We start from the raw sequence: 15,957 nt of genomic DNA on the forward strand, positions 1-15,957 counted from the left end.
ACAGGCAAAAGATTATTCCAATTAGGGTGCATATAAACTTTTATACACAATGTATAGAAAGCTTGTATTAATTTCCACAAAAGTTATGTTCTCATTGAGAATATATTAATCTCACCTGTTGTCAGGCTTCTGCTGAAATTAAAAATTCTGTCAATTAACCTGCTGAATATATGCTGTAAACAATGTTACTTCAGTGTATGTCATCAATTGCTATTTTACAGAGAGGGAAAGAGCCATTAACTTCTTTTGAAAGTCTAGAAAATGTGAATTGTAACTCCCCCAATAATTTACAGATAAAAACTGGAGCCTAAAGCAGCATTATATTCTATTGTAAAAAAGTCAGTTTTCATAGCTCAATATGTAGTTATACATAGACAGGTGAATCTCAACAGATTTCTGTTGCTATTGAAATGTATACAGAAGAAGGGATGTAAATTCAATTTTATTCCTCAGGGGAGTACGATAAAAAACAAAAACACTGGTCTCTGCATTCCATGACTTGTATCCACACTGTATCCTCGACAATCTTGTGATCTCAATCAAATTACTTTCTTCTAAAGGCCTCAACTTAAGTTGCATTGCCCTGTTCAAGGTACCAACAGGAAACAGAATTCGCAGCCCAATGGTACAGATAAAGACCTTAGTCTCTTCCTAGAAAATGAAGGAACTGGTATGGTTCATATTTCTTAATTCTAAACTGTGATGACTCTAGTCATTTTAGATACAGGCACTAAATGATTGACTATGATACACTTTATTTCAATATTGTATGTGTTTAAAGTTCAAATATGCTCCACATGTTAATGTATGAATACCACAATGAAATAAAAGTCTAATGGCACCATCGTTGGTTTATGTGAATATATCCGCACGAGTTTGTGTGTTAGAAAGAAAGATACCATGTGTACGCTTTTCCACATATAAGATACGTAATTACTCATAGATAGAAAAAAAATAACAAGAAAGAAGGATTTTGCTGTATTCATCCAGCTGCATGATTTACTTACAACCTATAAACGGACTCTGTGGTATTGTGTCTAAGTTACTAATTGACTTGGGGTAAGTTTGAGAGAACTTTCAAATTGCCACACTTGGACTTCCATAAAAACGTACATATTCGATGCAGATCAGATCAGTGGATGACCTTTTCCTTATTCAGAGACATCCAGAGGTCTAAGGTAATGTTGCTTTAGTAGATATCTCCTGACTAAAAACATCACCTAACTTTGATCAGTTATTAGCCTGCTGTCTGCTCTGTCAGGCCAAATGTAACAGAAACTCTACCATATGCACAATTCATGGTACTTCTTGAAAGTGTTTTTGGCTATAGACAGACACATCATATTGTAGAAACATGCTTATCAAATTGAAACCAGAAGCCGTGGTTGGCATCACTCTACAGATGCTGCTATAGTAAGTATGGTGTCATATCCATACACAAACAAATTAATATTTAGTTTTCTCAGGGCTGAAAACCCTAATAGGCCATGGCAAGTTATCCATTCGCTTCCAGACCGGAAGTAATTTTAAAAAAATAATTTCTGCCACATTTTTTTACTAAGAATACAACAAATATATTGAACACAACTCGATAATTAAAGAGAACATTATTTAGACAATATTCAGCAGTTCCTTAGGCAAGGGAGACTATCATTGGACTTATTAAGAATTTTTCTTGAGTATTTCTGAAGCAGCTGTAAATGGATTTTTAAATTAATGTTTATTCAAGCTGTATCTACTCTGCTCTTGCCAAAAATACTTTATTTTTCATTTACTAGATACGATAAAATTTTTCCTTGCCAGTGCATTAGGTAATTAATGGCATGACATGTATAAACACAACCGGACTTAAAAATAACTTAAAAAGTAGTCACTATGCTTTTATATTGTGTATTAATCTCTTTTGGAATTGTATTATTCTTTAAGAGAATTGAAAAATATTTAACACATAGTAAAACTCTGAAGACTTAAAAATTAATAGAAAACATAGAATGTCTCTGCCTTTACTTCACAAAGCAAAAAAAGCACAATTGTCCTTCCAGGTCACAAAATTTGAACAAGCCCTAAAACCAGGTTTACCAAGCAAAGGAATAATGAAATGGAGAGGTAGAGGCTTAAGCTCAATAATGCTGTCAATGATCCACATTCTGCTCAGCTAGACACATTAGTTAGTTGAGAGCAAAGGCTTTTGTTTTGACTGCAAAGGTCTGAACTATGAATACCTGGGCTACGTCATCAGTTTTGCTAAGGTATGAGTTTCAGGAATATATACATAGATAGATAGATAGATAGATAGATAGATAGACAGACAGACAGACAGATAGATAGCAACTCTGCAACACACATCTCATAGATGCTGCCAGAGAGTAACTATAGAAGATTGATTTGAAAGTTTCCAGACCCTGTGAAAACACACCAAAAAAGGGGGAGGGGCATTATTTTCAAACTTTGATTTCCACAAAGCTGCTTAATTTATTGCAATATAACCATTAACAGGATTTAGGAGCAGCACTTGGAAACGTCTAATTCTCATGAGGATAAGAACACTGTAAACAGATCTCACTTCCATTATACCACAAGTTAAGAACTATGATAAGGCAGTTCGGGAAATTTATAAATAAAGTGAAGCCTTTATGTCAGATGAAATCTCAGATTTTTAATTAATCCCTACCATAAGGAATTAAAAGACGGCATCCCTCAGGGTTTTCCTTAGATAGATTCAGTATCAACGGAGAAGATTATAACAAAACCTCGTGCTCTTTATTTTATTTTATCTTACATCACATTTAATTACAGAAAACACATTTTGGCAGTTGTATAAAAATTAAAGGTAATATCCTTTTGGGAAAAAAAAATAGAAAACCATCTACTATGGTACAAAAATCAGAACAAAAAAGATCTTGTTTATTATGTCAGATGTCTTAACAGAATGTAACTTTGTAAATGGATCCCTTGTCCCCTGACAGCAATATTGAAGAGATGAAGAGTATCAATTACTATTACTAATTACATTAAGAGGAATGTGTTTCATTCTCCCTTATTTCATTTTAGTTCAGCTATCTATTGTGGTCAAAACTTCACACATCTTTTGAACACCTAACAACATATAAGTTTTCCAGTCACTTCTGGCAAACTGCATGATTGAGACCAATGGTTTTGTAGGCTTTCTATTTTGGTATATGGACTTCTTTGCTCTGTTAAGAGCCTAGCACCATACATTAGTTTATTTATAAGCATATCATTTTGCCTTTTAAACAGGATGCCACAACAGTCTTGATATTGGCTGTCTTAAATATTCAAGAATCCAGAGCCAACCTCATTTGATGAGCCAAATAAAGCTTAAGTGACAGCACAGAACATATGAGGCGGTTGTATAAAATATCTATAAATCTGCCACTTGATATGTCCCCTCCAAAGTTTCAGATTACACAATTTAGAATGCAAATGCCATTCAGCCACAAGATAAAAAGTCCTATTAGGATGACAGCGAAGAAGTAAACATTCTGCAGAAAGACCTCTTCACACACTTCTGCACTACAAGTTATCATTTTCCAAGGGAATTTCTATAGATCTCAGTTTATATGTGGGCTTTTTATAAGTCATCTTTGTACTATTATTTTACCTAGAATTGTCCGATAAAAGTACCCCAAACAAAACAAAAATCTCCTTCTAACTCCAGGTGAAGCAATAACACAACAGATATAAACTCTCCAGTTATCAAATTTCAGGTTGAAAGAAAGAAAGGCTTTCACATGCATCACGTATTTTCGAAAGCAATTTAACGTAATGTAGTTCGGACCTGTATTTTCGTGGATTGCTTTGATTATTGGATACAAAAGCTATGTTCTCCTTATCCAAATAGCTACAGTAGAGTACTATGAGTAGAAGATATTTCTTTAGGAAACTAATTTTTAAGATTGTGAAAGCAATAAGGAATTAATATCTCTTTTCTATAGTATCTTTGATGAGCCCATCAATAACATCTTTAATGAGGCCATAAAACAAGTTCTTGTGCCTTCATTCTTCTCCGACTGTACATTGCACATGCAAAGCATATTTAATAGAGAAGTTATTATTCTATATTATTTGACAGTCATAAATGTGTTTTCTGAAATGAGTTCCGATGATAAGAAATATAGGATATTTTATTAATGGGGTTGCTACAGCCCTAGACACAGCAGTTTCCAAAAGGTTTACCTTGCTGAGTGCCAGACCTTGGCAGGTGTGAAAAGCAAACTTTGTGAGTGTTACATATATCACACAAGCAAAACTTTCAAAAACAGATTTTCTATTTTCTGAAGTCCATCTCAAAATATGTTTTTAAGATCTGTTTCCACATTTCACTGGGAAACAACCGTATTCTATACCACCTTAATAGTCTCAGATATCATCATGCATACCAAAATTTTCTTGCACACAGTGCATCCGACATGAACATTTCTGTTGCTTGGCTTAAATAAAAAGTGGGTCATGCAATTTTACTTTTGCTTGTAAACCCTTACACCAAACATGAGGAATACAAATGCTCCCTGCATATCCTCACGGAAGTTTAACTGTTACAGATACGAGGTATTAAAAAGGCAGTTTCGCATGACATTTGTGTATCCTTAGATATCTTTAAACCAACATTTTTTTGTCAAAGTAGCCAGTTTTTAAGTATCTCAGACTTGGTACCACATTGGCACGAATCGGCCTCCGTTACCTGTAAAAGCTTGCATAATACATAGCATGGCTAAAACTTTTATACTGTGCAATTTGCATAGGCACCAGTAGTAACTTCAGAAATTTTCTCTCTGGATGTAATTATCCACTTCATAGCCACAAAACAAAACAATTTCAGGTCTAAGCTAACCAACCAACCAATATTTACCTATTTATCCTGAAAACAGAAAATGTAGGATGAATTAGTGCCCTCAAGTTCAAAGAGATGGGCAAAACGCTGCCTACTTCCATGTCTGTTAGTAACTTTGTAAACACTGGGTGGGTAACTTGCAAAATACAGTGGTCCACCTCGTGTAGATGGCCCATGCTCACTCAACCGATGACATAGGAATTAACATTAAATTACTGCTGTTAAATTTTCAAATCATAGCTTTAAAAGGGAGAAAGCAAAACTTCACAGAAGGTGCTCTCTGCCTCAGAGTTATTTCACCTCTTCTGGGATATTTAAATATACTTGGAATACATCTTACCTGTTTGCTGTACTTGTTATTGGTTTGACAGCTGTATTCAGAGCAGTGATCTGATCCAATTGAAATGTTGTCTCCTGCTCCCACAAATGTGTTGGCTGGTGGTAGATCTTGTACGGCCTGGTGTTTTTTTCCTGCAGTTGGTGACTGGGGATGAAGCTGGACAGTAGGCAATGGAGAACTAGATTTGTAATGCCTGGCCAGGTCAGGACTGCCAGGCCCACCGTTAACGGATCGGTATCGCCCCATGTTTGGGCTGTCTGACAGCTTCTCATTGACACTATCATACCTCTGTCCATTTGGTTTAGAAGCTTCAACAGTGACAATGCTGCTGTAGAGAGGCTGCTTAGATTTTTTGTTTTTCTTGTCTTTTTTAGGCTTTTTAGATTTGTCATGCTGCTGGGGTGTAAAAAAGTCTTCGTGATCTTTTTTGCCAGCTTCATAGCCATTTTTGCTTTTGGACCGGCAGTACCTTGCCATCACTACAATTAAGATGATTAGAATCACAGTCATAATCCCTGCCACCACCCCAATGACAATACTGAGTCTCTGCTTGCTAATTTCGTAACTTGGGTCACCAGCTATATCCTGCGTGAGTGGGGTGTGCAAACTTCTGGCTATCTGTGAGTCAATCACAGTTGCATTAGAAACACTTTCATTGACAAACACATGCACCAGGGTCGTGGTGGACTGGGAAGGCTGTCCACTGTCATTCACTTGCACCACCAACCTGTGCAAGCCATAATGCTTTTGGGTGAGTTTCCCCACTAAGGAAACCACACCGCTGGTGGAATCAATTTCAAACAGCTTGAAGGGATTCCCTCCCACAATGCTGTAGTTAAGGTCTGCATTGATGCCATCGTCACTGTCTGTTGCCAACACTGTAGCTACTACTGTCCTGACATTACTTGAAGGTGGCAGTAAAGTGTAGGAAATGTTTCTGGGAAGGGTAACGGTGGGAGCGTTGTCGTTCTCATCCATGACAAAGAGAGAGACCGTGGCTGTGGCTGATCTGGGAGGATCTCCCCCATCCACAGCCTTGACTCTGAACGTGTATGTGGTCTGATGTTCCCGGTCAAAAGACATTGTGGAATAAATGGTCCCCGTGTCATTTTCAATGGAGAAAATGTTACTGTTTTCCTCTATGTAGAGGCTCATCTCTGCATTGCGTCCCTTGTCAGCATCCATCACCGTGACCATCCCCACAGGGCTGTTGGGCTGCAAGTTTTCTTTCACATAAAACGTAAAGACGTCCTGCATAAACTTAGGGTCATTGTCATTCTTGTCAGCCACCTGCACAATCACCGTGGTGCTGCCCTGTAACACTGGGATGCCTTTGTCTTTGGCGTTAACTTTAAACTCATACCTGTCAGTCTGCTCGCGGTCCAGTACCGTATTGACGAGGATGTCCCCGGAATCAGGATCGATGGCAAAGATCCCCATCACAGAGGAATCCAGCGAGTAGGCGATCTCTGCATTTTTCCCGCTGTCGGCGTCCGTCGCCAGCACCGTGGCCACCCTCTCTCCAGGGATGTTGTTCTCGGGAAAGTAAACCTCCACTACTGACTGGCCGAAGACAGGCGGGTTGTCATTAGTGTCTCCTACCTTGACAACCAGGGAGTTGTTGCTGGAGAGGCTGGGGCTGCCCGAGTCCACCGCCACGATGACCACGTTGAATTCCCGGGTGGTCTCATAGTCCAAAGGGGCCGAGGTGTGCAGAAAGTACTTTTTCTTGTTCTGGTCGCCCTCTGTGTCGCTGGCCGGCTTGAGCTGGAAGGGCACGTCGCCCACCACGGTGCAGGTGACCACGCCGTTCTCGCCTTGGTCTCGGTCGGACACCTGCACCAGAGCAATGGGGGTGTCCACAAGAACATCCTCCGCCACGTTGGCCACCCCGTCCTTGAGCGGGATACGCCCGATCTTGCGGATTTCAATGGACGGCACATTGTCGTTCTCGTCCTTGATGTTGAGGACCACCGTGGCCTTGTCGGTCTTGGGGGGCTGCCCGCGGTCCCGGGCCATGACTGTGAAGCGCAGCTGGTTCACCTCCTCCCGGTCGATACGGTGCAGGACACTGAGCCAGCCGGACGTCTCGTCGAGGCGCAGCAGCCGCCGCACGGACTCGGTAGCGGCTCCGAACACGTACTCGATCTGCCCGTTGACCCCCACGTCCAGGTCGGCGGCGCGCAACTGCAGGATGGGAGTCCCCGGGGCGCTGTTCTCCGCGAGGTCCGCCTCGTACACGCTCTTCTCGAAGCGGGGGCTGTTGTCGTTCACGTCGGTGATGAGCACCCGCAAGATGGCCTGAGAGGAGCGCGGCGGGTCGCCACCGTCGCGCACCCGCAGGGTCAGCTCGTAGGAGTCGCGTTGTTCCCGGTCCAGCGCCCCCTTCACGATCAGCTGTGGCTGCTTCTCGCCATCCGGGGTGTCGGCCACCTGCAGTTCGAACACGCTGCTGCGGCCGCCGGGGTTGGTCCCGCCGCCGCCCTCCGGCGCGTCCGGCCGCCTCTTGGAGCCGCCTGGGCCGCCGCCGCTCGCGCCGTTCCCGCCGCCCCCGGGGTAGGGGGCGCTGTCGGCAGGCCCGGCGCGCCGGCCCTCGCCGCCGCCGCCGCCGCCGCCGCCCCCGGGCTCCTGGAGCAGCTCGTAGCGCTCGATGCCGTTGCGGCCGAAGTCACGGTCCGTGGCGGTGGGCAGCAGGTAGAGAGTGCCCACCGGCCGGTTCTCCTCCACCGTGAGCGTGAGAACGGGTGACGGGAAGGTGGGCGTGTTGTCGTTGATGTCGAGCACGATGACCCGGCCCTCGAACAGGTCCACCCAGCTCTGCGAGGGCCCGATCACCGACACCTCGAAGTCCAGAAAGCACTCGTTCTCGTCGAAGATCATCTGACACTGGGGCAGCTTCTCGCGGTCGATGCGCCGCTCGCTGGTGCTCAGCTCGCCGGTGAGGTTGTCGATCTTCAGGTACTCCGAGCCCGACTCGAGGCTGAAAGTCACCTCACCCGAGCCGGTCACGATGCCCAGGTCCGAGGCGACGTTGCCGATGCGGACGTCCGCCGGGCCCTCCTCGGCCAGTCGATACCGGAGGAGTTGCTTGGCGGCCGCCAGGCTGAGCGAGAGCGGCAAGAGGAGGCAGCAGCCCAGGCACCAGCCGCGCGCCCATCCCGCGGTCCGCATCCTCAGCATCTTCTCCTGCTGCTGCTGCTACTGCTCGTTCTAGTCACAGCCCCCTCGGCGCCCCCCTCCTCCGGGGCCGGCCGCCGGCCCTCCTCCCAGTCCTCTTCTCTCTCCGGGAAAGGAGGAAGGGAGAGGAGGGAGGGGGCGAGAAGAGCAGCGTGCGGAGTCGGCCAGGGGGGACCAGCGAGGTGTCCTTCTTTTTCTTTTTTCTTTTCCTTCTGCTTCTTCCGAAAGTTATTGTTTCATAATTCATGCAATGGGTGCTAATCGCCCGCTCGCCGGCCGCCGTTCAGTCGCAGTACTCACAGTTCACGGGACACTGCGCGCCGCGGGCTCGGCGCCCCCCCAGAGTCATCCCCGCAGCGGGCGGAGAATCCCGGGCTCCCGTCCCCGCTCTGTCGGATGGGGCCGGAACCGCTCCGGCGGGCGGGCGGTGGAGCCGGGAAGCGGCGGGGAACACGCCTGCAGCTTCCCCCGCCTGCCAACCCCGTTGGTCTTTGCTGCTACTCGAGTTGAGTCCAATTCACGTTCCAGCCACACACTCCAGACCCAGCTTCTGCTCCGGCTGCCCAGGCAAACGTGAGTTGCTTCCTGCACGAGGCGCTGGGGCCAGCAACAAGCCAGTCTGAACTCTGACTCTGCTCTGGCAGCGGGGGAGCCAGTCAACAGATCGAGAATGAAAAAGCCCTGGCAGGTCGCTTCGGGCACCGTGCAGTGGAGACCACTCGCGTCACACGGCGGTCCGCGTCCGGGTCCCCCCCGCGCGCCGAAGAGCAGCCCGAGCCATCTTCAGAGACACCCAGAGAGTCAGTCCCTTTTCACCCCCAAGAGCTCGGGTTTCTCTTTTTTTCTTAACAACTCTGCGCAAGGTCATTAGTCACGAAGCCGCCGCCTGAAACCGCAGCAGCCGTTCGCCCGCGGGGGCGAAGGCTGAACCGTGCGCACCGCGCGGTGCCCAAGTTTGGGTTCGCAGCTGCAGAGTCCGTGCCTTCCCTCACCTGCATTCGGCCCGCATGTCGGAGCACTGGGATCTGCAGCGCTGTGCGCGATTCAGGGAGGAGATTGCAGCCTCTCTCTCTCTCCCCGCTCTCTCTCGATCCCTCCCCTCCCTCCCTCTCTCTCCTCCCTCCTCCTCCTCTCTCCTCCCTCCTCTCCTTTCCCCTTTCCCCTTCTCCCACTCTCTCTACTGCACGCTCCCTCGCCTTCCTCCCAGTCCCAATGCTTCCAACTCGAGCTGAACTTGATCCCTTTGCAGTTCAAAGGTGAGCAAACCAAGCTCGGTGCTCAGGCGACGTTGGCCTGGCGAGAGCCCCCGGCCGGGCTCCCCCAGTGGCAATTAACAAAGATGCCCAATTCTGTCCGGATTTCCGAAGAAAAGCCAAAGGCACTGGGGAGGGGGTTGGGGGGGGGGGGAGGTGGAGTCAGAGACAGCTGCCAAGTAGCTTAAAAAAAAAAAAGATATCCAGTTTGCCAAGGGGAGAAAAAGTGCCAGTCGGTTGTTTCCTCGGAAGTGCCCTGGCACGGCGGGTGAATTCCGCAGTTGTCTCGTACCCTTTCGCGTCTGGGAGAGTCTGGTGCGGGCGCGCTCGCTGCCCCTAGGGCTGCCAAGGCTCAAAGACACTGAATGGCAAGTAGGAAGCTCCCGCTCGCTAGCCGAGAGCCGGAAACCCGCAAGTTTGCCCAAAGTGGTGGTTGCTGCTGGGAGCTCGCTTGCTCGCTTGCGGCTCAAGCTTGTCCCTGACGCGACTGCCGCTGCGGCGGCGGCGGCGGCAGCGGCGGCGGTGGCGGAGGTGGCAGCCGAGCCGCCGAAACTACACATTCGCAGAGAGGGAGGGTGAAGAGCTGAAGGGAGGAAGGCAGGAGGGAGTACTAACCAGCCACCCGGCTCCGGAAAGCCCAGCTTCAGCGCCGGGGGCCACTCCTTACGTGCACAATCCCAGTCAGTCCCGTCCCCTTTAAGCCAAAGCCTCTCCCCCTCTTCCCAACGAGCGCAGCCACTGTCTTCTCGGGGGACTCGCTTTCCCTCCCCGGGGCTGGTAAATTTCCTCCTCTCTCTGACTAATGCCGTGTGCGAGTGTGAGAGCGCTGGAGAGGGTGTCAGGAAAGGTTTCTTCTTCTCCCCCTTCTCAGACGTTGTTCCCCACCCCCTCAAGTGTCTCCGTTTCGCGATTTCGCATCTTGGTTTGGGCATTGGCTTAACAGTGGCTTGGGGGATCCCGCGTGCGCGCCCAGGGAGCCACGTTGGTGTTCTGAGAAACCATGATGGGCTGCAGTGGTTAAGCGAGAACATCAAACTCCAGAGAGAGCTAGAGAGGGATCCTTTTTTGGGAGTGCAGACTTCGGAGGACTGGCGTTGGGGGGGGGGTGGGGGTGGTGGTGCCTGTCTTTGTTTAAATGCTTGGCATTCCTGTCGTCGTGCTTGCTTACGGGGGTAGACCGTGTGTGTGCGCGCGCCTGGGGAATAAACACATGTTGGAAGCCTCGATGTTATTTTCTGAGCTGAAACCTGCAGCCTTTAGTAACTGGTAAAGTGTAGCGTCACCTATCTGGATAAAAGGGAAATAAACTTTAATGGCAACTTTGTGTACCGAAGTGTCCCTAGTTCCGTTTCTCTCCTTCTTTTGACTTTGTGCCACTTGATCGTACATGGTATTCCCCCACGCGAGGCTTCCCCAGTTTTCAATCATAGCCACCGCAGCCTGCCTCATCAGATCCTCAGCTCCGGCTGTGTTTTAAAAACTGTAGCCATTTGCTCTTCATTTATTTCAGGAGCTAAGGGGGGGGGGCAGGATTAAGGGGGTTCAGGCTGGCAGGAGATGTTTGGAGAGAATCTTATCTCAAAAGGGAAAAGAAGCTGCTGGTGGGATTTGGTTGGTCCTCAGCTAGTCTGCCCAATCTATAGGCATCGAAGGGCCTCCCCTTACAGGAAAATTTAAGACGAAAAGAAAACAGAAAGAAATCCTCCCAGAGTGGGTACTCAGCCTTTACGAGACCCGTGTGAGGAGGCAAGATGATTTAAACAAGACAAACACCAATAAAGTCTACGAGCAGATGTAGCGCGCCGTTGTTTGGGCGGGCGCAGACAGCAGGAATGGGGGGAGAGGCGGCAGAGATCTCCAAGGTCTCCCTGTGCGAGACCGTGGAAGCGCGGAGGATGAAAGTGCCAGGGAGCTGGCGAGTATTTTCCAGTCTGCTAAAGCATTAGCACTCAGGGTGTAGTGGCTTCTCCTCCGGGGCCAGGCCGGGAACCCGGCCACCCCCACATTCCCCCAGCCCGCCGCCTCCTGAGCCACTCCGCTCTATATCTGCAGCATCAGCGAGAAAAACCCCGCGCGCAGACTCAGTGTGCACCGCCGCAGTCTGGAGCCGGGGGCGGGGGCGGGCGTCGCAACGTTTCCGAGGCCCGTTAAGTGGCTGTAATGCTAAATCCCCTCATATGTGGAAAACTCTGGTTTATCAGAATTCTGATCTCCCACGACTCCCGGTCGCTTTTTTCCTAGGGTCCTAGGCGAAACAGGGAAGCTTGTTCTCTTCCGCGGCCTTGCACCGGTGCATTCCGATGCGCGGCAATATGGTGCAGTGCACGCACTCCCCTAACCGCCTTACTAAGATTTTGCAAACTTCAGGCAGCCGCGTGGGCAGAGACGTTGTACACTCCCGCTTCCCTCGCCAGACCATAAACTTGAACAAGACCGTGAGCATCTTGAAACATTCGCCCACCGCTCCGGCGCGCAATCTCCAGGCGCACACTAGTGAGGGGCGAAGGAGTGGGAGGCTTTTCCCCAGAGCGCTGCATTTTTTTCCCCCCAATGATGGTGGGGAGGGGGTTGTGCAGCGCGTCCTTCACAGTGGAGTGGTTTTCTCATTGCGAGCTGGAGGTAGTCTCCAGTCCGCCCTCCCTACGCATCCCTACCAACTCCACCGCCGAGCCAAGCCAGCGTGGGAAATGGGTCCGACGTGTGCGGCATGGAGAACAGCGCGCCAGACTGCCCTGGCCACGAAGCCTCCCGGCTTTCCTCCCTCCCTCATCGTTCCCCGCCTCCGACCTTCCAGCCAGAGCGGCCGAGGAGCGGCTGCTTTGCCCCGCGGCGCGGTTCTGGGGAAAGGGAACCGAATGGGCGGGGCGCGGGTGTGGGCGAGGTGAGAGGAGCCCTCGGGGCGCCCTTGCCGCGGTCGGAGCTCCCAATCCTCTTCCGCCCCCTGTCTGGGGACTGACACTCCAACTCCAGCCTCCCGCCGGCGCGGAGGATGAATGGAGGCGAGAAGCCGTTTCCCCCACCCCCGCCCCATTTCCGCAGTCTTAGAGCCAGTGTCACAAGTGCTCAGCAGTTTCATTAAATGGAACTGGGGGACTTAATCCCCCCCGGTACCAGACCTCACCACGGGAATATGATATCCGGATTCGCTCCCACCCACAAACCCCGCCCGGCTTTTCAGACTGGAGGCTGCATTTATCTTCTCAACCTGAGAGGAAAGGGTTCAGAAGGAAATGGGATCGAAAGTGTAACCGGCTGCAATAAATTAAAGAGCCCGTTGCTGCCGTGCTGCTGTTGCTGCTGCTTTGGCGGCCAGAACTGAAGAGAGAAAACGAGATCAGTTTCCCAAAGCCTGAGTTGCTCAGAGGGCGAGGACGTCATCGCTTGCAGGAGGCAAAATATTTGAGAGCATGTTGAAATGTTGGGGATTTGTGGTTCGTCTCGTTTTATTTTTAAAGGCATATTTTTTTTAAAATGACCACTTGAAACCAAGATATGAAAAAAAAATGAAAGTCACTAAAATAGAAATGTTGTCCCGTTTTCATAGACATTTAATCAAAGCTTGGCCAACGATTGCTTTTTTTCTATGCCAAATATCCTACCCTATGCTTATCATATTCGGTAGTTTTGTTGTTATTGTTGTTTTAAATTTACCTGCTAACCCTGCCATCTTAAAGCTGCGTTGCCGTTAAGAAATTTCAGTGACTGAGCTGAAAAATAGCATTCAGGGTCGGTGATGTAGTTTCAGCCTCAAAAAGACAGGAAGGGAAGTCACAGTGACAACAAAAGTTTATGGGTAAGAATAGAAAGAAGTAGGTGCCGAAGATATGATCTCAGGGGGGCTTTCATTTATTATAGACGCTGTATTCACAATAGTACAAGAAAAAGGTTAAATACAGTAAACATGATAGCCAGTTCTGGAAAGAAATATAAAGCAGTTTGACGGGAAGGGAGAAAGTGACTCAAGAACTCCACCAAGGGACAAACAGAGGAAATGACACTCCTACATCTCCAAATCCATTGACCTTTTAGTCTTTTTACAAGACTTACGTGTGCATATACAGGTTTTTGAGGCCTTTATGATCAATCCTTTCTCCAACTACTTTTGATAAATCTGAAACTGCAGCTTTCCTTTTCCAAGTAATTATTATGAACTATTGTTCTTTAAACATATATCATTTTGATATCATTTCGAACGGTGAATATAACTACGTAACTATTGTCTTACAGCAAGTATGATTCTGATTCTTGGGACTGGGAGAAACTTTGGGCAGATTGTGTATCCTTAAACCCATGCTTGTAGTATGAAAATGAGTAGCAGACTGAAAAAATAAATTATTCATTGCAATAACAGACTTTTTGATGGACATTAAAACTCAGCAGTAAATAAGGAAACCACAGATTTCCTTTTAAGCAGGTAATAACTGCTTGCCTCAGTGGTTATTTAACTGGTCTCAGGCCAAGAAATAGAGTCAGTTTTGCTGTTTAAATCATGAAGTCATGTTATGAAAAGCTATGTACAATGTATTGATAAAAAAAAACAACACAAGAGGGGCGCCTGGGTGGCTCAGTCGGTTGAGTGTCCGACTTCAGCTCAGGTCACGATCTCACAGTCCATGAGTTCGAGCCCCGCGTCGGGCTCTGGGCTGATGGCTCAGAGCCTGGAGCCTGCTTCTGATTCTGTGTCTCCCTCTCTCTCTGTCCCTCCCCCGTTCATGCTGTGTCTCTCTCTGTCTCAAAAATAAATAAAAACGTTAAAAAAAAAACAACACAAGATAAGAAGTAAACTTACTTGATTTATACTTATCTATTGGATAACTATAACACATTTCTACAAGGCCAGTATAAAAATTCAGTTCACTGAGAAAAAGAAACTGAAAAAAGTAATTTTAAGTGTTTGTCCAAGTATTAATTCATAAGCTATATGATTTGCCTATTAAATAGAATGTTTTAGTTTGTTTGTTTGTTTGTTTGTTTGTTTATTTATTTATTTATTTTGAGAGACAGAGAAAGCTCAAGCAAGGGAGGGTCAGAGAGAGAGGGAAAGAGAATCCCAAGCAGGCTGTCAGCACAGAGCCCCACGTGGGGCTCGATCCCACCCACCTGGAGATGATTATCTAAGCCAAAATCAAGAGTCCATGGCTTAACCAACTGAACCACCCGGGCACCCCTAGAATGTTTTCATTTTTAAAATGCCATTTAACAGAAATGATTTTCACTTTTCAAGCACAGATTAATGGTTGATTTTCTTCAATTTCTTAAGTTTTACATGCCAAAACATATGCAAGATAGCATAGATGTATAGTGGGTTATATATAAATAAAGATCTAGTCAATTACTATAACTGACAAACACATTGTCTTTTACAAGACAATTTATGACTTTTTCAAAATTTACATTAATTTTTATACCTTCACAAAAATCTAAGCTTGGGAAGAAAATACAGTATATTGCAAACTCTGGGTGAGTTTTTGGGGAAAAAAGAAACGTTGGTAGGTCAGAACAGTACACCCTCTTATTTGTGGTCATCTGAAGCTGTTCTCTGTCACTATCAAAGGTAAAATTGAACATGTCAATGCCCTTTACAGCATAAACTTGAGACATTTGGCATTTCTTTACTGCCGTGGCAGGGTGTGTCAAATGCTGCTGTGAATAATGACCTCTTAGCTAGATAGTATATTGAGGATTTTGGGGGGGTGGGGGGGAATCTCATTATAATGGCTTGTATGAATATAATACTCAAATAAATGACCTTGGTTGTACTAAGAACGATTGAAAATTATGAATTATTTTTATAAGTTTTAGCCCCCGACTATATTCACCCAGGCTAACTAAATCACTTCTCATGTTAATTACCAATAGCAGGTGGTACAAAATGTTGTTTGATCAAATTTAACCCGTTGCATTTAAAATTCAAAATATGGAATGTATCTAGAGTCGGTAATTTAGTAAATTTGACTACTTTAACAGCAATGAATTTTCCAATGATAGATGCTGATCCTTACATGGTAATCACTGGACCTTTCCCCAATATTTCTGACTTCTGGACCTAGAGTAGAATTACGCTCTTGGCCCCCTTGTGGCTAGATGAGGCCACTGACTAAATCTGGGCAATGGTGAATAGAAGTTAAGTTCACTTCCAAAGGGAAAATGGATGCCTGAGATGAAATTATTGTTCAGCTTTATCAAACTGATTATTAACATGAGCTAGGACCAATACCTAGAAACTGTCAATAAACTTCAGACTAACATTGCCTTTAGGTAGTAGCGGTGTTTTCAATGCCGTTTGAGTACTTCTTTGATGAATTATTTAAGTAAATCTGATTTAAAAAGTCTTA

General features: G+C 46.8%; 1 protein-coding gene across 14 annotated transcripts in view; it reads right to left on the reverse strand.

The window, feature by feature from the left end:
* PCDH7 (protocadherin 7) overlaps positions 1-9,445 on the reverse strand; it is a 413,286-nt gene extending 403,841 nt beyond the window's left edge. For 8 of the 14 annotated variants that reach the window (XM_053217476.1, XM_053217475.1, XM_027052773.2 and 5 more), the window contains exon 1: positions 5,193-9,444. In XM_053217476.1, the coding sequence (XP_053073451.1) occupies positions 5,193-8,372 (3,180 nt within the window). In that variant the 5' untranslated portion in view covers positions 8,373-9,444. Of the gene's footprint in view, positions 1-5,192 lie in introns of all 14 variants that reach the window. The other 6 variants (XM_027052824.2, XM_027052734.2, XM_027052644.2 and 3 more) reach the window with 3 other exon arrangements.
* Between the last annotated feature and the right edge of the window lie 6,512 nt (positions 9,446-15,957).

The sequence above is a fragment of the Acinonyx jubatus genome, chromosome B1 (genome assembly GCF_027475565.1).
Source record: "Acinonyx jubatus isolate Ajub_Pintada_27869175 chromosome B1, VMU_Ajub_asm_v1.0, whole genome shotgun sequence".
Classification (NCBI taxonomy): domain Eukaryota; kingdom Metazoa; phylum Chordata; class Mammalia; order Carnivora; family Felidae; genus Acinonyx; species Acinonyx jubatus.